The sequence below is a fragment of the Aethalodelphis obliquidens genome, unplaced genomic scaffold (assembly GCF_003676395.1).
Source record: "Aethalodelphis obliquidens isolate GAN/ISIS:26980383/991018 unplaced genomic scaffold, ASM367639v1 scaffold1, whole genome shotgun sequence".
In the NCBI taxonomy this organism is placed as follows: Eukaryota; Metazoa; Chordata; class Mammalia; order Artiodactyla; family Delphinidae; genus Aethalodelphis; species Aethalodelphis obliquidens.
Window position 1 is genome coordinate 81,293,891 of NW_020837945.1, and position 23,543 is coordinate 81,317,433.

At 41.3% G+C, this 23,543-nt stretch overlaps 1 protein-coding gene across 6 annotated transcripts in view; it reads left to right on the forward strand.

Moving 5' to 3' along the window:
• Window positions 1–11,072: 11,072 nt before the first annotated feature.
• IGF2BP2 (insulin like growth factor 2 mRNA binding protein 2) overlaps window positions 11,073–23,543 on the forward strand; it is a 160,261-nt gene continuing 147,790 nt past the window's right edge. For 2 of the 6 annotated variants that reach the window (XM_027109634.1, XM_027109651.1), the window contains exons 1-2: window positions 11,073–11,343; window positions 12,920–12,980. In XM_027109634.1, coding sequence (XP_026965435.1) covers window positions 11,166–11,343; window positions 12,920–12,980 — 239 coding nt within the window. In that variant the 5' untranslated portion in view covers window positions 11,073–11,165. Of the gene's footprint in view, window positions 11,344–12,919; window positions 12,981–15,075; window positions 15,132–23,543 lie in introns of those variants that run through there. The other 4 variants (XM_027109643.1, XM_027109668.1, XM_027109674.1 and 1 more) reach the window with 3 other exon arrangements.

The following is a 23,543-nucleotide window of genomic DNA, read 5'->3' on the forward strand; positions in this document are numbered from 1 at the left end:
CCACCAGGGAAGTCCCCTTCCAGGATTCCCTTACTAGGAATATTCTTGATCCCTCTTCAGGCATTTATCACTTTTCAACCTTTATTATAATTATTTGAATCATGTTCCCTTAGACCATAGATTCATTGACTAAAGTTGTTTTTTATTATTATTTTATTGTTTTATTATATGCCTTTGCCCTCTGCCTTCTGCTTTGGTTCAGCTATTAGAAGGCACTGGGAAGAGTGGGAGAAGAGTAAGATGATAATTATTCCCTCCTTGTCATGCTCTCAACCTGTCATGCTGCAGTGAGCAGTAACTATGTTCAACTCAAGTCCAAGGTTCTATTGGGCTGTCCTCTCCTACAGTTCACTCGGTTCCTTTAAATTGTCCCTTCCTCCTGTCACTCTTTAGGCCAAGCGTGGTAATGGCTCCCTGTTGCTGCTAGTGGCAGGGTGCTGCACCAGGCCTTGTTTATATCCTTTTACCCACCCACACCTCTAAATAGCACTTTTACTAATATTCACAATCACTCTGATTGAGTGTGCCATCTGTTTCCTACCAGGACCCTGACTAATATATGTACTAAAAGCCTCCTTAAAAAAAAAGTGGGGGGGGCTTCCCTGGTGGCGCAGTGGTTGAGAGTCCGCCTGCCAATGCAGGGGACACGGGTTCGTGCCCCAGTCCGGGAAGATCCCACATGCTGCAGAGCGGCTGGGCCCATGAGCCATGGCCGCTGAGCCTGCGCGTCTGGAGCCTGTGCTCCACAACAGGAGAGGCCACAGCAGTGAGAGGGCGTACAGCAAAAAAAAAAATTAAAAAAAGAAAAATCCTCTCACTCTTGTAGCTCTTTCCCTTGGCATTTATCTATGTATTTCTAACTAATCTGCCTGTACCATTCCTTGCCTTACCAATTTTAGCCGTTATCTATTGACTTCCCATTAAGGTCAATGACCTTTGGCTCTTCCCCATCTCTCTCCAACATAGTTAGAACCCAGTTTTTTTAAAATTAAATTAGATTGGTGAGTGGAAAGATAGCCTTTGTTCTTAGATAGGATGATTTAACATCATAAAGATGCCTGTTATCTCTAAGTTAATTTATAATGTAATGTGATCTGAATGAAATACCAACAACTTTTTATGGAGCTTGACAAGCTGATACCAAACTTCATTTGGAAAAACAAACAAGAATAGACAGGAAAACAGAAAAATTTTTAAAAACTAAAAAAAGAAAGAAAGAAAGGAAGAAAAAAGCTACAAGGGGGACTAGGCATACTGGACATGAAACATACTATAAAGCCTTTATAATTAAACAGTGGGGTATGGACACATGAATAGATAGACCAGTAGAAAAGAAAGTCCAGAAATAGAACCAAATACATATGAAACTTTAGTGTGTGATAAAGGTGGCATATCAAAATACCTGGGCTGAAGGACTTTTAAATAAATACTACTGGAAAAACTAGTTAGCTCTTTAAGGGGAAAAAAGGTAAAATTAGACCCATACCTCATACCACACACAAGAATAAATTCCAAATGGATCAGGGATCTAAATTAAAAAATGAAACCACACAAGTCCTATTTAAAAAACAAAAAAATGAATGAATTCCTCTTTAACCTGGGTGTAGAGAAAAGCTTTCTAACTATAACTCAAAATCAAATGGAATGAAAGAAAATATTGATAAACTCGATTGCATAAAACTTTGCATGGGAAAAGTAACATCATAAACAAAGTCAAAAGACAATTAAAACCTGGGAGAAAATATTTATAACATGTATCACAGATAAAGGGCTTATATCCTTAATATTTAAGTAACTCATAAAAATTAGGCAAAAAATAGATCAAAATCCAATAGAAGAATGGACAAAAGACATGAGCAGAAAATGTACCAAAAAAGGAAATAAAGATGATCCTTAAACATATGAAAAGAAGTTTCTTCTCATTCATAATAAGAGAAATACAAATTAAAACTACACTGATATATCATCTCTCACCAATCAGGTTGGAAAAAAATTAAGAATATAATCACACACCTTGTTGGCAGGCTGTATACACTGCGCTCTTATACACTGCTAGTGGGAATGCAAATTGGTATAATCTTTATGGAGAATTTCACAAAATATATTTCAAACATACATGTGTATGCACGCATACTCTTTTAACCTAGCAATCCCATTCCTAAGAATTTACCCTGAAGATAAACCTCCAACAGTACAAAAACACACACATAAAAGTTATTCACAGCATCATCGTTTACAAAATTAAAAAATATTGGAGGCCACTGACATGCATATATATGAGACATATGAGTAATATGGTGCTGTTAAAAGAAGAAAAAAAAGAATAAGATCTCTATGAACTGATATGATTTCCACGATATATTGTTAAGTGAAGATATCAAAGTGCAAAAGATTATCTGCAGTATGCTATTTTTTTTGTATGAAAAAGGGGGAATAAGAAATCATATATGTGTATGTTCATTTGTGCAAAAGGAAACAAAGGAAAGATAAACTAGAGACTAAAAAGATTGGTTACCCTCAGAGGATGTGTGGGGATGGGTTGGATAGAATACAAGGAAGGGGGAGGGATGGAAATCATTTGACTATACCTTCTGTGTTTTGGAACCATGTTAATGTTTTATATATTCAACAACAAAAAGAAAAAGAAAAAGAAAATCAACAAAGATGGAGGGAAAAACTAAAATGTACAAAAACAAACTAACCAAATTTCAAATGAATAAGAGAACCAACATTGAAGTGGGAAATAAAACTCAAGTGACTTTTGAACACTGTATTTGGACTGGACACTCTCAGGCTAAACAGAAAAGAACTCTAAACTAATAATAGTTAGAACCCTAGTTAATAGCCTTCTTTTTTCTCAGAAGTGTGGGTTAGCAATTCTGTGTATTCTATGACTGATCAAATAAGTAAATACATTGTGGTTAATGAGAGCCAGGTTTCTCACAGTTAAAGGAGAGTTACAAATAAGAAAAGTGGGAAGGAGGAGAAAATGAACCCTGCAGTGTTTCACTGGAATCAGAGGTATCAGTGTGAACTTGTGATTTTTAATACACATAGTAATAGGTAAAGATAGACAGGTAAATATAGACTGGTATAGATCAGCTTGTGTGTGTATTTACATACATAATCTATTTCCTAGCTCTTTTGGCTGTCAGGGTCTAGAATCAACAATATTTGTGTAGCAATGATCATATCTGGCATGTAGATCTTGGGTTCTAAATACTGTTCTTTGCTAAAGGAGTACCAGGGCTCCCTGGTAAGTGGCTGATTATAGGACTGAGCAGAGAGAGTACAAACATGGAACAATGTCATAAGTTTCCATGAGCCAGCTTGAAGAGGCTCTCACTGGTCAAATCTGGGACAGTCTGAGCATCAAAATACTTAATGACAGTAACAGTCTATAACACTTTGAATAAAACAGGAATCCATTAGTCTACACTGATATAATATATACAGAGGGAGGGGAAAGGAAAGCTCTTCCTTACGGAAGAAGGCCAACTAATAAATATAAAAGGAACGATGAAATTAGAATCACCATTTGGCAACTATAATGATAATAATTAATCTAGCCAAGAAACGATATAAAATTTTAAGTAACAGAGTATTTATATAGTTTCAAGGTATTGTCCCAAGAGATATTAGTAACTTTGCAACAGAGAAACCTGGGTGCACATACACCACCTTCAGAAAATGAACAAAGCTAACATCACCAAAGTTAGTAATGGGACAAATCAGCACCGTGCTCATCTCGATACAATATACAATATCACTCCTGCCGTATTCCTGCAAGAAAACCTATAACTTGAACCTAATCAACAGGAAACATCAGAAAAACTCAAATTAAGGGGCACTGCACAAAATAAGAAGCCTCTTTCTCTACTCTCAATGACCCTCGTTGTCATTGACATGACAATGTCAATGTCATGAAAAACAAGGAACGACTGAGGAACTGTTCAGATTAAAGGAGAGTAAAGAGACAAAACAGCCAAATGCAACAAATGATTTGGATTTTCTTTTGCTATAACAAACATCATTGACACAACTGGTGAAATCAGAATCAGGTTTGTAGATAACAGTATTGTTTATTTTTGATCATTACACTGGGGTTATAAACAGACTTTTTTTTTTTTTTAAAGTAGATATAAGCTGAAGTTATTTAGACACAAAGGGACATCCCGTCTGCAGTTTACTCTCAAATGGTTCAGAGAAAAAGATAAAAGAAATACGGTAGAACATCAACATTTGAGGAATCTGCATAAATGCTATATAGAACTACTTTGTACTATTCTTGCAAACTTCCTATCAGTCCAACATTTTATATATGTTATATATGTATCTATATATATTTGTATATATATAGATACATATAAGTATGTATATGTATAAACCAGAAAAACTTTTAGTTTTAAAAAATGTAGATCCCTGGGCCCCAGCTTTGAAATTTTCATCCAGGAGTTCGAGGGATGGGTGTTGGGAATCGGTATTTTAAAAGTTCTTCTGGTGATTACCACCATGCTTAATTTAGTTTGAGAATCATTCTGGGCCAGATAGAGTGATAAAAATTTTGTTACTGAAGAGGTAAAAAAAGATAACAAACATCCATTTACCTAGCTCTAAAAACAAAAACCAGTTACAATGAAAATTCCATGTGTGCCCCTCCATCTCCTAGTCCCTTTTCTATCCTCCAAGAGGTAACTATTATTCCAAGTTTGGAGCTTCCCTAGAGATCATCATTATGCCAAATTTGAAGTTTGTCATTCCCATGCATATTTTTATACATTTATACTATACAAATATATCCATATCAGCGATAGAACTGGTTTTGCATGTTTTCAAACTTTAGAAATGATATCATAAATATTCAATACATCCTTCTGAAATATAACTTTTCATTCAGCATGATATGGTCTGGTTTTTAACTGAAACATGTAGCCTATTTCATTTATTTCATCCAGAAGAGGGAAAAACCAATGATTCCAGAGAAAACAAATAACATGCATACCCTTTGACCTGATGTGTAATATTCAATTTATGACTATACCCTGATTTATTTTTAAATCCATTTCCTTACTGGTGGACATTTGGGTTCCAGTTTTTCACTATCCCAGTGCTACTGTGAACCTTGTATGTTTCCCTGTGCACATGTAGCTCTTCAGAGGAGAAACTGCTAGGTCAGAGGGTGTGCACGTTTGTTCATTTTCTCTGCACTCACCAGTTTTTCCCTCTTCTGGATCCTGCATAGTCAGTCATCTATAGTAACAGGAGGGAAGGCAGAATCTATGGGCACAGGTGCAGGTATGTGGGCAGACATAGTGGGGATTCGTTGGAGTGCCCTTCTGATTGCTTCTATTTTCTCAGTGAAATAGAAAGCAAGGTTACCTGCTGAGACTGAGACCTAGAGTGGATGAAGAGCAACTGGAGAGTGTGAAGAGAGATGATATAAGAAAAGGCCATCTAGGAGAATGATTGCCAGGGAGTGCTAAGGGCCTGTATTTTCAGTTTTACTAGACGTTGACGTATTGTTCTTCAGAGTAATTGTATCAACGTATACTCTTGCCAGCAGTGGATGGTTGTTTCTGATGCTCCTAACCTTCACCAATACCTTGCCTCATCATAACTTTACAACTTTTGTCAATTTGATATTTGTGAATAGTTTTAATTTCCCATTACTCATGAGTTGAGTTTACTGTTCATTTGAGCTTCTTCTGTGAATTAGCCCATTCATATTCTCTCCCATTTTCTTAATGGTTGTCTTTTTCTGATTGATTTGTAAGTTCTCTTTTGCAGTTTGGATAATACATCTGTGTTTAAATTATGACTGCACAAATATTTTCACTGTTGAGCCTATGACCATTGCTCCTTTCTAGTATGACCATGTGTTTTTCCTAGAGTTAATGATTTCTTTGTTTTTCCATTTGCCTATTTTCCATATACCTGTGATTAATTTTTTCCAAATGCTCCAACATGCCTGCCATTCTATCAGAAATAATTACTATGCACTCATACATGAGTTCCATTCTTTTGTTCCTTGAAGTCCTCACTTTTCAAGCCATATATTCTCTTGTTCCAGCCTGTGCTGATTGCTCTCTGAAAGGCTGCATTGCTGGCATTCTGAATCTTCTATTCAGTCTCTTGGGCTGGATTCATTTCCCAAATCCCATGTCTTCTTCTTTCATGGTGTTGCTGGCACTTGTCCTCCAGTAGCTTCCCCCCAAATGGAGGCATGTCTGAATCCTTGCAACTATTTTTAAATTGATGGTCTAACTAGGTTTAGAATTCTAGACTGGAAATCATTTCCATTTGGTTGTGAAGGCATTGCTCTACTGCCTCCTAGAGTCCTTTGTTCTAGAAATACATTTCCATTCTCTTTCTAAATCCTTTTTATGTGACCTCTTTTCTCCCAGATGCTGGGTTTGTTTGGGTTTTAAGTTTTACAGTGCATTTTTTGTTTTTTGTTTTTTTTTTTTTGCGGTACACGGGCCTCTCAAGGTTGTGGGCTCTCCCGTTGCAGAGCACAGGCTCTGGATGTGCAGGCTCAGTGGCCATGGCTCATGGGCCTAGCCGCTCCGTGGCATGTGGGATCTTCCCGGACCGGGGCACAAACCCATGTCCCCTGCGTCGGCAGGCGGACTCTAAACCACTGCGCCACCAGGGAAGCCCTACAGTGTGTTTTTGCTCTGGATCTTTTGTGTTGAGCCTTCAGTAAACCCCTTCAGTCTGGAGAGCCATGTCTTTAATACTGGAAGGTTCTTGTTTTTGTTGTTGTTTTTCTGGCATTATTTTCTCTGTTCTCTTTTTCTCAAACTTATTCTAAAACAATATTTGGATTTAATTTTAGGTGTGAAGCAGATGCTTTTTTGTGTCTCTGTGCCTTTGCATATGCGATTCCTTCTACCTAGGACGCATTTCCTCTCCCATTCCTTCTCCTATCATAGAAAATCCCTACTTATCTTTCAAAGTACATTTCCAATTTCAGTTCTATGGTGATCCCCTCTCTGATCTTAGGCTGAATAAGACATCCTCTCCTCCTGTATGCTCACAAAGTCTTTTCTGGCGCCTCTAATGCCAAACTATAATCTGTTTATACACCTGCCTCCTCCATGATCATAAACTCCTTGAGCAGGATGATGTTTATCCATTTCTGGATCCTCAGTGCCTAACACTGTGTAATGCCATGAATGAATGAATTCAACAAGAGGTGAAAAATGAACATTTCTTCCTCCTGTATGTTAAGCGCCATGCAAGGTAGGTACCATCTCATACATTTTCACTTAATCCTTAGAGCAAACCTCAGATAATAATGGTTTATGCAACAAATATTACCTGGGTTCCTAGTACATGCGAGGTTTGATATTGGTGAAAGGATGAAAAAGCCAAGACCTCAAAAAGACTTTTTTTCTCATACAGTTTTTTTAAATTGACATGCAATTCACATATCATAAAATCCATCTGTTCAAAATGTACACCTCAGGGGTATCACCACTAGACAAGATATTTTTTTATCTGTATAAAGGAAATGCTGTATGTATCCTGGGGTCAAGTCAGAAGAGAAAACAGTTTACCAGGGGAAGAAATGCATTCCAGGGAAAGGGAGCAGTATGTGTAAAGGAGTACAGCTCTGAGATGGCCCAGTATTTGGAAAATATGAAAAGTGGAGGGGAGCTGGAGTTTATAGTGAGCAAGTAGGTTGGGCTATTTTATAAACGAGGAATCTGAAGTTCAGAGAGGTGAATTAACTCAACTAAGGTCAAACAATTTCTCTTCTGCCAACTTGGGAAAAAGTATCTAAACAGTTACCCCACCACCAATCATTCCCAACAAGCAGGCAGGTGCTGACACCACCAAATACTGTATTATCAAATACTGAATTGCCTCCAAATCCTTTAGCCTTCCAGGAAATAGGCTTCATTTTCTCTCCCAGCTCCTTGTATTACCTAGAACCATTGGCCACAATGACCACCATAATTAGTTGAACAACAACATTTCCACTGTGGTTTTTTAGACTCCAAAGGTTAAGGCCACCACAGTGATACTGTCAGTAGGTGCTCTGTCCATGGACAAAATATTGGTCATGAAAGTCAAGATGAAGCCTTAATACTTCATGAGCTCTTTGTTAGGCTAACATGTGTTTGCCAATCATATTTCAAGCCCTCTGTATGACCATGAAAGAAGTCTATTTTTCTGGGCTTGTTTTCCTACTTACAAAGTGACATTACCCAGTCACCTCACCACCATCCTGCCCAAAAGAACCATTGGAAAACCATGAGGATCCGTACTGTTTTGAAATTCTTGAGGAAAAGGTTAATATATGCTTTTAAAAGTAATATGCCTAATATAAGAATTTTCCCAAATTTCTGACCTCAGTGCAACATTCATAAAATTTTTGCTTATTAACCTTAAATTCAGCCCGGATCAATCTCTATTTCATCTCTCTGGGAAGGGAGGAGGTAGGGGAACTCAGGAGAAAACACATAGAAAATAAAGTTTTGTCAAGCAGTGGCAATGACTTCTGGGTTTCTGTTTTGCATTCGGAGGCTGTTCCATTCTCTATCATGTGAAAGAGCAACTAACTTTGCCTTCTAAGATAATGAACTGTGGGTGCTACAAATCAGAGGTGTGGTGGAAACACATCCCCCATCAGTTACCTATCAAGCTCTTCTCCAGCACTATGTTTACAAACCACCAGCAGGACAGAAGACACAAATTACAGCAAAGACCAGCTATTTTTCAGAAAAGAAATATGAAAGTGACCTGGTGAAGCAGGGTAGAAGAGTTCACCAGAAGCCAGCTCTGCCAAGAATCTTTAGATGCTTGCTACCCACTAGAGAATCCATGCTAAAGTGTTTGCAGTAGGACCAAGGAATTGACATGTCTGAAAATATTATACACAAAAGTTTTACTAACCTTTCAGAGACCAATTATCCCTGCCACTCTTGTTTCTCTTTTAGAATGTGCAGTTTTGAAATACTGGAAGTAAAATAAAGCAAATAGTATGACGGTGACCATACCAATTATCTTTCCCCACAAGGAAATATTTTAAAGCTCATGAGTTCCTGGGGGAAAGAAAAGAAACAAGCATTAAGTGTGTGTCCACTGTCTCAACACACTACTCAGTTATCCTTTGTGTAGCCTTCACAACAGCCAAGAGTTGGTCACTTTAGCCTCTCTTTGTGGATGAAGAAACTGAGGCTCAGAGATGCTGGAACACTTCATGCCACAACCCTGAGGTCTGAATCCTAATCCGAAAGACCTTCCACCGGCCAGTGTTTCCTAGACAAGGATCACCTGGGAGTACTTACAGAAAATACAAAATCCAGGCTCACAGTCAGTCTTCAAAGGAAGGGGCCAAGGAACGTGTATTTTTTAAATTATTTTTAAGAAGCCGTGCTCCCTCCACCCACTTAGTCAACAGGAGAGCTTGAGAAAGAGAGTACTTCACAACCCAGCCAGGAGACCATCCCTACATTTGTGGCTTCTCCAGCAAGAGACCCTCAACGCCCTCAAAATACATAAATAAATAACCAACCCACACTTCTCCCGTCAAACTATCACCTCTCCTAAGGCCCCCAGAAGTGCAGACCTTGGTATCTTCTTCTGCCCCTTCGCCTCTGAATCCTGCCCATTTTTTTCTTCCCTGTAGAACTTCATTTCCTGGCTGGGACCAGGCTCTAACCACCATACTTCCAGCCGAGCCCCGGAACTCGCAACCGGTCTCCAGCCTGTCTGGCTCCTTCCCTAGCCCCTCGGCTCGGGCTGCTCTCATCCCAACCCTGCCTCTTCCGTCGGTCACGTTGTTTCCTCCGCTTGGAAGGACCTCTTTCCTCTCCGGGCCCTTCCCAATGCTCGGTGAACTCCTACACCGCCTGAGCGCCTCCACTTCCAGTTACCCTCGCCTCCCACCACCCCGGCGGGGGTACTGAACCCGGCCTCGAAGCCTAGCAGCAAGCGTCGGTCCTCCCGGCCGCAGTCCTTGCCCCCTCCTCGCTCGCCTCCCCACCCGCCACCTGGCTTCGCAGCGGTGGCTCGGGAAGCCCTAGGCACTTCCCAGAATAGAGAGCAGCTGCCAACGTCAGGCTGCCGCCGGCCGCGAGGTTCCGGGCGCACGCGGTGCGGGCGGAGGGGACGTTGCTCCGCTCTGGCCTTCCTTCTCCCCTCGCGGGCCGGGAAACTGAGGCCCAGGGCCGGAGCAACTTCCCCGGGGTGCAAGGTCCGTGAAGGCCCGGTCGGTCCTGGGCCCCAAGCGTCCCGACCCCCGTCCGCGCTCCCTCGACCACACGCGCCGCCCGGTTACCCGGGAGAGTGGGGCGGGGAGCGGGTCTCTGAGCGAGCGCTCAGCCCGGGAACGCGCAGGGAGCCGGACTCGGCCAACTCGCCGCGAAAGTTGTGGTCTCCCAGCCTGCCCTCGCTTCTCACCTCCGAGACACACCTTCCCGCCGGCCCTGCAGCCGCGCCCTCACATCCGGTCCACCTTGCGCACACCCCTTTCCACGCTCTCCCACAGCCCCTCGCCCTCCTACGCCTGCGGCTCCCAGCCGCTCCCCCTCGCGCATTCCCACCCGCGCCCGGGGCGCGCCTTCCCCTCCCCGCCGCTCGCCCGGCCTCCGCGCCGCGCCTGCCCGGGGTTCTGGCTCCCGGGAGCCCCAGCCCCAGGCCGCGACCCGCTTCCGCCCGCCCGGCGCGGGGCAGAAGTCCCGGTAGCCGCGCGGAGCGCTCGGAGCGCGGGGGGCGCGAGGCGAGGGGCGCAGCGGCGCGGGGCGGGGAGGGGGCGCTCGCTCGCTCACTCTCGGCTGCGCACACGCCCGTACAAACTCTCACACAGACACACGCGGGGTGCGCTGCCGCCGCCCGCCGCTGCTCCTCCTCCCGCCACCGCCTTGAGAGGGAGAGAGGGAGGCAGAGAGAGCGCTTTGTCCGCGCGCCGCCGCCCGGCCCGGGACTCTGCCCCGAGGAGGCAGCCGCGCCGAGTCCCCGCCTCCGCCTCTGCCCCCGGGCGGGCCGGGCCGGCCGCGGTGGGGGGAGCCAGGCTGAGGGTGGGGGTGGGTGGCGGGCGGGCGGAGGGCGGGGAGGGGGGGCGGAGGAGGAGGAGGGGAGACGAGGGCAGCGGAGGAGGCGAGGAGCGCCGGGTACCGGGCCGGGGGAGCCGCGGGCTCTCGGGGAAGAGACGGATGATGAACAAGCTTTACATCGGGAACCTGAGCCCCGCCGTCACTGCCGACGACCTCCGGCAGCTCTTCGGGGACAGGAAGCTGCCCCTGGCGGGACAGGTCCTGCTCAAGTCCGGCTACGCCTTCGTGGACTACCCCGACCAGAACTGGGCCATCCGCGCCATCGAGACCCTCTCGGGTGAGCAGTCGGCGCTGTCCCCCTCCCCCCGCCTCGCCCAGCTCAGGCCGGGACGGCGCCCGGAGGGAGGCCGAGCCCTGCGGGCGGCGCCCGGCGGGGGCTTTAGCGCCCGCACGTTCACTTCCACGCACCAGACCTTCAACTCTCACCGCCGGCCCGCTCTTGGGACGGCCCGCTCCCCTCCCCCCACGGCTCCGGACTCACCCCTTGCCCTCCCAGCCGCAGCCCTGGGGCGACCCCCGAGCCTCCCCTAGGGTTCCCGAGGCTCTCTCGCTCTCCCGGGGCACCCCTTGTTCCTCCGGCTCCCCGAGTTGCTTTCCAGAGTTCCCCACCCCCATCCTTAGAGAGCCCCAGTCTCCCCTTCTTCCCTGACCTTCCCGTCACCCCTTTTGTCAGGGACCCCCCTAAATCCTGAATGTCCTTCTCTCTTGACCGGACCTTACCCCTTCCCGTGCCTCGTGCCCAGGACCTCTCGCCCTCTGGCGTCCCCTGAGCCGCACTCTCCTTTCGAGCCCCCTCCCCAGCTCGCCCCGCGGTCCCCCACTTTTGGCACCCCCTCGGCGCCACCCTGACGATCCCCTCCGAGGTTTCGGGGCTCCCCCCACCCCGCCTTTGCACGACGGCACATCTCTCTCGGTCCTCTCCCGAACCTCAGTCCCTTCTCGCTTGTCTCTCAAGCGCTCCTATTTTTCTCTGAATTTTTTGTCCGATTTTATTGAGAAGAACTCGGGGCTGGGGGCTTTCCGCCGTCTGTCCCCCCGCCTCCCGCTCGGCCAGAAGCACCTTTTTACGAGGTGCCCTGTCTCAACTCGGTGGGGGCCCGGACTGAGAACCGAGAAAGAGGCGACCGGGGGGCCCGCGAGAGCGCTGGAGCCCAGACGGGAGACGGAGAGCGACACACACACACACTCGCGCGCGCGCGCACTCACCAACTCTCCCTCCCGCACACGCACCGCTCGGAGCCGCGCTCGCCCCCAGGCCACGAGCCTGCGCCCCCCGAACCTCGGCCCTGCCGGAGCCCCTTCCCCACTGGCGCGCGGGGTGGGGGCGGGGCAGCGGCGAGGCCAAGGTGACCAGAAGCAGGCGGGGACCCGGCTCTCGCGGAAGCGGCCCCCGGGGGGCTTCGGCGTGTCTCACCAGGGCCACCGGGAGGAGAGGGCAGGGAGGGGAGAGCAGCGGAGCCTTCGGAGCCCGGATTAGCGCAATGGAGAGGTGGGGGCCCGGAGAGGAGCGGGGCCGTGCCAGCCCTGCAGCTTGAGTTTCAAATGAGCTCATCCTTTCAAATTGGCGCCGCTCTTTATTAAATTTGTTTTTCCGGTAATGCCACCCACAGCTATACCTGGGGTCGGGATCCGGGCTCGCACCCTTGCCACCTCGTCCCGGGGAACAAGGCGACATGGGGCGCCCACCTTTTTTCTCCACTGGGAACCAAGTTTGCCCAGCTCGAGCAGGGTAGGAGACCCCTTGAGGGCGCCCGAAGGCGGAGCCGGAGCGTGGAGTTCTGTGCGTGCCCCTCCTAGCCCCCCGCCGGTTTGATCGCAGGAAGGTTCTGAGTGCTTTAATTTCTGTTTTAAAGGTAAAGTGGAATTGCATGGGAAAATCATGGAAGTTGATTACTCAGTCTCCAAAAAGCTCAGGTAAATAATATTTTGCTTAGTTTTTTTGTGTGATTGGTCTTACGTCTAAATAAAAAAAATACACTCAGTTTTTAAAAATGTGCTTGTATAGTTTTTTTTAAAAGGCGTTTGTTTGTTTTTGTAGTGGAGTTAAAATAGTTTAGAAAGCTACATTTTTTACTTTCATTATATAAGGTGTTTACTGTACTTGGAAAGTATCTGGTGCCTTATTGGGGGTGGGTGGCGAACACTAGCTGTGTTAAATTCGCTGGGACCGTTTAACTTGTTTATGAAAACTTGCCTCCCACCCGCCACTCCCACCCCTGCCCCCCAGCACAATGGCAACAAATGCTTGTCAAGACTTCCTGTGAGATGTTAAGAGTAACTATTTACTGTGTCAGCTAAATTGCTTAACTAAACTTCGCGATTATTGCGATTAATTAGTTTTCTTTTTTAGATACCTTGGTGTTGGATAATAAAATAATTAAGCAAGGGGTCGATATTTTTGCATAGTGCTTTAAACAAGTAGGTTGTTTGGATTAGGTGGCAGTTAAAAGCCAGACTTTTTTAGTCACAGAGACTACTGAATATTGCTTCTGAGCGTTTTCTTGTTGTTGTTGCTTTTAAGATATGTTTGAGGCTAAACAAATATCACTGTGAAATCTATAATTATATTTAAGTGCACTGTTGTTAATGAAGGACTAAAAAGTTTTGTGGAGGTTGGATTTCTCCACAGTGATTTGCTTACATGAGAATGTCTGTGAGGAGAGAATGAGGGAGAACATCTTTGTTTAAAGTTTATTGTGGACTTTAAATTTGGGCCCTTTATTACTCATTCTAGATTTTTTTTCTGTGTGTCGTAACTTAGTTTATATCCCATTCACATACATTTCTTCACCATTAGTCATTAAGTAGCTGAATTGGAGACTCTAAGTGAAGTCTTTGACTTACCACCTTTACAGTTTGTGATTCTCAATAGTGTAACCATTTACTTGATTTTTGCCAGGATTGAATAGATTTTAAAACAAACTATCCCAGTTGTTAAATACATAGATGTTTTGCTTAAAGGGTTTCTAAAAATGTGTGCACATTTCCAGATATGTTTTAACTAAGCAACAGAATATCTTTTGTTTGCCAATGATTCCAGTGGCATATCAGAAAACTACTTAATAACTTAAAAAAAAAGAGGTAAAAATTATGATTTGCAGTTTCATGTGTAATATTAAGCTAGTTCTTCTCTCTAGGAAGAAATGTAATGTGCAACTGATTAATTTTTAAATTAAGTATTTTAAGTTTGTATGCTTTTCTTAAAAAAATTTTTTTTGCTTGAGAAATCGAAGTTGAAGCTTTTTGATACATTAACTATTTACTGTAAGTTGAAATTACTCATCTTATAACACTTGAATATTGGATGAACATATTGAACAAGGTTTGAAAGAAGCACCCAAAATATTTGATGGGTTATGTTTCTATAAATATCTAATTCTGTTGGCTGTATAATTGTTTTGAGGGGTTTTTTTGGTTATAATTAGTAAAAATCGGTAGAATTTTATTTTTGGTTAGTTGGTGTCTCATTTCATGTTGCAAAGTATATTATTTAATGTTGCAATGTAAGTGAAATACTAGTTTATCTAAAGTTATTAACATCTCTTGAAACTTCTCACAAATATATTATGTTTTAACTTTTTTCTTTCAAAATACAGAGGTTATTTGCTGTTAGCTGGTGGGTCATTTAGATGATTTTGCTGTGTTTATAAGAGTTCAGAATTAAAAGCTTGTCCCAAATTTTTAGTATTAATTAAATAAAGAGCAATCTAGGACTTATACAGCTTTACTGGTACATGATTTCTTTGAACACTGTGGGTAATATGAAATACCTAGGAGGTAGATTGAAATGCGCAGTGTATGATTCACTACTCTGAAGATGTCTGACATGCCAAATGTATGCATAAGCTGCTGCTGTAGAGGGCTGCTTCATTTCTGATTGGATAGCTTTGATCTTTCTTCCTTTCCTTTATTAGTTTAAAATGCAGAAATTAGTTACTGGTACTGCAGGCTAAGGGAGAGAGAGCTGATGCCTGGTGTTGTGTACTGAGCTCAGACTCCTGGGAGGAGGCAGCTGTGTGTTCTCATGTACAGGGCTCCACCACGGAGGGGACTCTCAAAAACAGGGTACTGTGACATTTGAAACCAAAGCTTTTATGTTATATGGTGACTATTTTGGTGTTCTTTTATTGCACTTCCATGAAAATTAACAAGTTAAAAGTACATTTGTTGGCCTTCAGTCAGTTCTATATGTGGTTTTTGTGTTAGTAGAAGTGAAAATGTGAAGAAAACAATTCATCCTCATTGCTTGCTTACTTAAAAAACCATTCCACAAGTGAGTGCTCATTTTCTTTATATTGTTCTGATTTCTTTCTGTTCTCAAGAATCAGTTTTAATATCTATATTCCAAATAGATTTTTTTTAACCTAATGATACTTGGGAGGAGATGTTTTTTATCTTAAGTTATGAAAATATTGGCATGCCATTTGCTTACCAATTGGATCTTTTGTTAAATATCATTCTAGCATTATTTTATATGTGCTGTTTTTGTAGACAGACTAGATAATATTATTTTCTCAGGGTCACTTAAAAGTAGAAAACTCTTTTTTCTTTTGCCACATGTGCTTCATTCTTATTAAATGCAAATTATTGTAATGTAAACCATGTACAAACCATCTATTCTTCTTACTTTCTAAGTTGTCTTCAGGCTCTGTTGAATAAAAATCTTTGATTCTTTTTTCTGTATTCGCATTTCTTGGTAGCATATATGAATCAAAGATTTCTTAAGGAAGAAAAAACAGACAAAGGGCTGTAAAAGTTGTGGGAACTTCCTTGATAGAAATTTCATTTTTGATGTTGATGAGAGTTTAGTTTAAAAAAAATTTATATACTATATGTATCTACACACATGCACACACACACACATTACATAAATTGTTTTGAGCTAAGACATACGCTAACCTGAATGTGCTTTGTAACTAAAGTTGAATGATTCTGTGAGAAACAAAACTTTGAAAAATGCAATTTCTGCCCACTTCTAGGAAGTAACTAAGTGGTGCTAGACATGCTTTCACTGAGATGGTGAGAATACTATGAGGTAGTGTAGGGAAAAGCTATGAATTTGTCTTTCATGAGTTAAAAATCAGTAATTGTGTTCTCTCCAATGCAAATGAATTTGGTCTCCTATAGGAATGTTAAAGAAAACAGTATCTCAATTGTGTTTTGCTTGTATGTACTACATTGTGTATAGTTGAATTAAATACCAAAAAGAAAAAAAAAAAACCCAACCACCCAACCTCAAGCCCTCCCTGCAACAAAGGCTTTTGATGGATCAATTTTTAATTTTGTAACAACAGAAAAGACTTTATTAGGTTAAAATCATATGGTACCCTATTTCAAGAATTTGTTGAATTAGAAATTAAGGCCTGGATTTAATTGTATAGATTCCATGTGTGGATATTTTACATATATATATATGTACACACACATACACACACATATATATATTACTGTAAGGTTAGTTTTGATTTGACTTTGAGTTGGACATTTAGTTTCCCATTTTAAAAAAAGGCTAGTAATTTTTTTATGCCGTTCTAGGTAATGCCATAGAAAATTACACATTTTCGTGACCTTTAAGAGATAAGTGTTGAGATTAAAATAGAAGCAATAAAGAAAAAAATTACTTGGTAATTCAGGTTTAAAATTCTAGTTTGTGTTTTTAAAAGACTGGTCATTGTTTTTTACGTTATTTGGTTAAATATTAAAAGCCATTGAAATCTACAAAGCGAAATAGATGTTATATGGGGCTTGATTTTCCAATTTGACAAATTCATATCAATTTTAAATTATATTGTAGTGATTTATAAAAGTACTAGATGGCTAAACACATGAACGTTAATTCTAAAAGGTGATTTGGTGATATGTAATACATTTGTCAAATTGTGTTTTTTTAAATAATGTTTCTTTGTAATTATGGCTGGGTATAAGATGACCAGTAAGGGATGGTCTCAGAGTTTTGTTTTTTATTATGTTAGCCTGAGATTATCATTTATATAGAGAAGATGAGAGAAGATTAATAATATTTGTAGAACACCTTTTATACATAATGATCTAAAGCACAATATATTTTCTTTAAGAAGAAAAATTTTAAAGGATGTTATAAGATTCAGAACTAATACATATCAAAATCAACATTTCACTATTATTTTGAGTAAATGCTTTTTATTTTACAGAGGTTGTTCCAGTTTTTTAGATGGGGGGAATGTAAATGACATTGAAATGTGCATAAAAGGGTGGTAATTTGGGCACATTTATTAAAAGTCAGAAAGTTATGAAAATCAGATTTCTGTAAGAACTATTTATACATATTTGATACTTTCAGCTTTCTAAATATTTGCTGTCTCCTGCTGAATCACTCTTCCAAGTCTGCTAATGAAATCCTCAAAAGTAGATGAGCAATTGGTCAGTTGTTAGAGGACGTAATTTGAGTTTAAGTGCATCAATCTCTGTGGTTCAGCGGGGTGTGTGCACATGGGTGTGTGTGTGTGTGTGTGTGTGCACATGTGCGTGTGTGTTTTATGGGAGACAGTAGTTTCAGACAGATGGTATCAAGAGGGAAGAGGAGGATATCTTTAAATTAAACAACAAATGTTCTGGATTTTAGTCCTGACAAGGCAAATGAAAATTGCTAGGTGTTTGAACCTTGTGATAAATAAAGGGAGTCAAGTGCAATAACATGTGCCTTGAGTGATGCATAACTCTTGCAGGTGTTTAACCTTGTGGGAGCCAGGGCACAGACACCTGTAGTGGCTTCTTCAGTGAGCATGCTACTAGAAGGACCATTCTGTGGGAAATTTACTCTCCTTCACTTTTGCTTGGATGTCCCCTCTCACTAAGAGAATTGGCAAATGATTCTGTGTAGGCTTTGATTTTCTATAGAAGATTTAAGATTTGAATATGGATTTTCATTTAGAAATTCTATACTGTGGAAGACAGTGTATTATTTTGCATAACAAAAGTACTCTGAGAGAATCAGTTTCATTAGAAGAAGCATAGTATTGAGCTGGTTTCTTTGGAGGCTGTTAAAAAAGTTGAATAATAAATTTCAAAAATATATTTTAAAAAATTATATTTAAATGCCACCAAAATGTCTTCAGTGTTCTTATTGGTGTTGAAGAAGAAAGTGGTGGGGTTTGGCTAAACCAATTTTTTAAACCAGCTTTCTAAAAATTTTAGTCAAAAGCATAATTTCCAAAAGTTATGATTAACTTCTTAATTTGAAGAATGGGAGAGTTCTGTTTAACAAAATTTGCCCAAGTAATTTGTTAGTCAAGGTTTGTCCTTTTTACACTCAAATTAAAGTTCAAGTTAGTTTGGGTAGTCATTCAAAACACTATCACTGAAGAAAACATAATAGCAAATAAACAACAAACACCTACCAGTAAAGATAACAGTCTTTCCTTTCATTTATCACCATTAAAATATTTTTTTAAATCTTTTACTTTATAATTTGACTTCATGCTTACAAACTTGTAATTTTCATTTGGTGGCATGGACTGTATGGGTTCTATTTTGGGCAGCAAAATTGCAGAGTGCTCAGAGCATTATTTTTAAGGTTTTTCTTTTCCTGTTTTGATCATGTACTTTAGTCTGGTCTTTCCATAAAATAGTGAAGAAAAATTATTTTCTTTTACAGAAAAATTCAGATTTTGTTACTTTGGCTTCCAAAGAGGAGGGAGAATATAATTACTGTTTCTTTAATTTAGTTTAGTGTTTGATGGCATGTTGAGGTGTTGAATAAGTAGACCAGAGAAAATGGATACTTTTGAATTAATAGCAGGCAATCAAGTCCAAAATGATGTCCATCATTTAATAGATATGTTTCTTCCCCAAGCCTCTGGTTCTCACTGAATAATAAGCTTACATTTTGGACACATGTTTTGTTTATTCTTGGATTTCCTATTTATTTATCTGTTCTATACTTTATTTCTTAAAATGTGAAGATTTAGTTAGAATTTTCCCATTCTGTTTATTATCAAGAATATTTCATAAAATAGGTATTTCAGTAAGTCCATTAAATGAAAATTAAGAGTTCTGATGCATGTTTTAGACTTTCTTCTATCTATCTATATCAAGGAAAATGTTGTACCTAATGACCAGGATAATCTGTATGGGACGATTGCAATGAGAACGATATTTTCAGTTTTTCTTATTATCATACAATTAATGTGTACCAACATGTGAGGATTTGGCCTATGGGGGAAGCTTGGACTTTTAATTTTTGTTTTAAATGTGATCAGAAAGGTAATATCATGATTCCATGTGTTGACATGTAAATAATACTAGATAAATGTATATTTATGTGCCTGCATCTCATATTCACATAGTACTGATAATATCTCAGCCTCTTCAACACATTATTTCATTTATTCTAAATAATAATTATGTGAAGAAGAAAGGACAGTTAATATTATTCCTTTTTTTAGATGAGAAAACTCAGTCTCAGAGAAATTTAATAATTTACCTAAGGTCACATTACTATTAAATAGTAAAGCTAGGGTTAGAACTTCTGATTCTCAGTCCAGCGTACTTCACCTACATTTACTTTGTTTATTAATTAAAGAAGTTATCTGAAAGTGTTGTACTGTTCAAAGGTTGCCATTCAAGAGTGATGGAAAGATATAAATATAGATTTGTTTGTGAATCACCCTTTGCAATGATCTTATTCTTAATCAATCCAAATGATCTGTACTTTGTTATAGTTTTTAAGAAAAAAATTAGAAACAGAGGTCATTTTTAAATTACTGGCAGTATCACTGTGCTTGCCCATAGACAGAAGTGGGGTATGCCTAACCAAGAAGGTTGGATCTTGATGTTGTTGTTACATTGCTTTTTTTAGTGTTTGCATTCCTTGTATTATGACATAGGACATTGCCAAGAAAGATGTTTCAACAGCTGAGCCACACAGATTACACAGGTAGCCCTGGTCAAGACCGTGTGCCACATGGTAAAGGAAAGTCAAGCTCAAGGAATCACTTGGGTGGGTTCGTCCCAGGTTTCAGCCAATCCATTGCCAGAGGGCAGGACTGTTTCGTTTTAAGTGTTTTGCTGGTAGCTGCCAAGTCTTTCCTGAGATTTGGTGTCTCTCTCTGATTCACTTTCTGTACAGACTATGGCCTTTGGCCTCTCCTGTGGGAGTGAAATGAATGTTAATAGGATAGCATCCCTAAAGTTCTCTGAGTTCCTCATTAATGATATAGTCACACAAAAGCATATACTAAATAACTAAGCATGTGAAGAACAGTCCATTTCCCCTTAATTGTGAACTTTGCCTGCATTTATCCTCGTTTCCTTTAACTTTTGTGTAGTATCATATTTATGGTGGTGGTGGAAGGGAGGAAGGAATTATCAAGAAAAAGGTAACTGAAAGATTATTTCCAACTCCCTAGGCATTTCATTTCTTTAACTTAGTAGAGCCCAGAGTAGGGTATTGCATGTTCTGTGGAATTCTGACTCAGAAGATGGGGAAAAGGAAGAAGAAAGTTAACTAATACTTGCTGAGTAGTTAATGTGCTAGGCATTGGACTAGGCCTTCTCCATATTTTTTTGTATACAGCCGAGAGAGATCTGAATTTCATCCCTTTCACAGATAGGGCTGTAAAGCTTTGGACTCCAAAGCAACTCCTTCTACTGACCAAACCTGCTTCAAAGAAGCAGTGGGCGTCTTACCCTTGCTTACCATCTAATTTGTATACAGTAACAGCACCCTAGCAATAAAGTAGGAAGTTGTGATAATGTGTACATAGGTAATAGAGTAACTTTGTATGTTTTTCCTAACTCAGAATTAGAGCTAAAGTTTACATGTATACAACAGATATGCTGAGGAAGATAAAGGACTGACTAACTGAAGGTAGTATATTTTTAATTTAGTGTAATTGAAAAACAACTGAAAGTGTTAGTCATAATTTGAAGAAACTTTCTTGAAGTAGACCTATAGTAGAGGCATTAGTAATTACTTAAAGATAAAAAGATTTAAAAAAAATCATTGTGGTTGAAAGTTAAGTGTAAAAAACATATGTATGCAGTGGGGTGGGGTGGGTAGGGAGGGTCTGTATTTTTGCCTTTGGCCCAGATACTTTTTTTAAATCCTGGAAAAAAACACCTCAGACTTTTTTGTGTAGGACCTAGAGTGTTGCACAAAGTGTGGCATGCTTTCATTTGTATCTGTATATTTTAAAAAGTGTCTATGATTTGGAGACGGAAATACGGGATTCTTGCAAATTATCTTCTATAGAGTGGTTCATCTTATTAACATTAGAAAATTTTAAACCTTTGAATTAATTAATTAATGAATGGCTGCGTTGGGTCTTCGTTGCTGTGCACGGGCTTCTCATTGTGGTGGCTTCTCTTGTTGTGGAGCACGGGCTCTAGGCATGTGGGCTTCAGTAGCTGTGGCTCGAAGGCTCTAGAGAACAGGCTCAGTAGTTGTGGCACACGGGCTTAGTTGCTCTGTGGCATGTGGGATCTTCCCGGATCAGGGCTCGAACCCATGTCCCCTGCACTGGCAGGCGGATTCTTAACCACTGTGTCACCAGGGAAGCCCTTAAACCTTTTTGACAATGAAAGATTCTGAAAGCACAGGGAGTAGAAAGATTTGTATATTCTTTTTGATACACTACTTAAGCATATTATGCATTCATAATTTTTTTGTTTTTTTTAGTAAATAGGACTTGAGATACAATTATACTACCAATGGAATGAGATATACAAGAATTTTGCTTCGTAGATATAGAGGTGGTGCTTTTTTGATAAAGTAATTTTATGAAAAAAATTTTATTATAAGATGAAAAATAATGGCTTTTCTCAGTCAAGAGTATTATCAGAAAAGATTTTTATTGCCACATTTATATATTCTTTTTTACTCTTTCTCTTTGAAAGTAAAGCAAAAAACTATTTCATTGAATGGTGGTTCTGTGGACAGGTTAACCTCAAACCAACTCACGAAATAGAGGCTATTTCTGAAAAGCTTACGTGAGGACAGGCTGTATGGTTTTTGTTACGTGGAGACCTTTTACTGTAGTCCCTCTTGATCTTTGTGATTTTAACAATGCATATTTGAAAAATGGATGTTTTGTCTCTTCATTGTGTAGATAAGGTTTTGGAGTAAAAGTGTTTGTGCATCATTATATGAGAGAGTCGGAGATAGATGATGAAAGAGTTTAACGCTGAAAAACTGGAGTTTAACCTCTTCAATTATTAAGAACAGAGGGAGGAGGGAAGCAAGGAAGGAGGAAGAAAGGAGGAAAGGAAGGAAGGAGAGAAAGAGGGATGGAGGAAGGGAGAAAGGATACAGGTAGCCGTAGAAGCATAGGTGACTGAACTTTGTTGTGCAGCTTGTACGGTCTGTAATTCCAGAGCATGTGAGAAAGACTGGTACTCACTGGTGGTGGGTGGGAGACAGTAAGTGATTCCATTGGTGGTAGCAGGACCAGGAGGCTCACACAAGTTGTTCTTTGACTTTTAAAAACCCTTAGAGTATGTGGTTGGCCTACCCCACAAACGGTCTTATATTTCTTTCTTTGAGGCCCTGCACTGGCCAGTTCCTCTCTCTTATTCTCCTTCCCCTTTGTACTTCCGCAGGGATGGCTGGGCAGGACTGGAAGGTGCTTGGTGTGTGGGGCCTGCCTCCAGCCTGGTGCCCCCTCGCTGGCGGAGTCTGGGGAAGTGGGGAGGCATGTGTGTGCTTGCTCAGTGTGCTGGAATGTATGGGCTCTGTGGCTCACGCTTCCTCGGAATGTGCCACAGACACGCTCCTCCATGGTCTCCATGGTCCTGGGGGTCAACTCTCATAAGCTTTTGTGAGTAGTTGAAAACTTGGGATGGAATTTCCCAGTGCTGAAAGTTTAGGCTACTGTTTTTCCCCCCTGAAGTGGATTTGTGTTTATTCTTTGTAAAGGAAAAATATCTACTAACAACAACCATTGAAGAACAGAAAAAAATTTGTGGGTGCGTAAATAACCTGGCTTTTCTCCTGGATCCAGCTGTACTCTTTTTTTCCCCTCTCTTCAGACTGATAGTGATGTCTTCAAATCATGGACACTGAATTTGTAAACTAAGCTCTTTAAAACTCCCCGAGTTGTGTCGCTGCTAAAGATGATGAAATCAAGGATCTTTAGAAACTAGGTTTTGTGTTTTTTTAAATAAATTTTATTTATTTATTTTTGGCTGCGTTGGGTCTTCCTTACTGTGCACGGGCTTTCTCTAGTTGTGGTGAGCGGGGGCTACCCTTCACTGCGGTACGTCGGCCTCTCACTGCGGTGGCTTCTCTTGTTGCAGAGCACGGGCTCTAGGTGCGCAGGCTTCAGTAGTTGTGGCACACGGGCTCAATAGTTGCGGAGCACGGACTCTAGGTGCGCAGGCTTCAGTAGTTGAGGTGCACGGGCTTAGTTGCTCCGCGGCATGTGGGATCTTCCCGGACCAGGGCTTGAACCTGTGTCCCCTGCATTAGCAGGCGGATTCTTAACCGCTGCGCCACCAGGG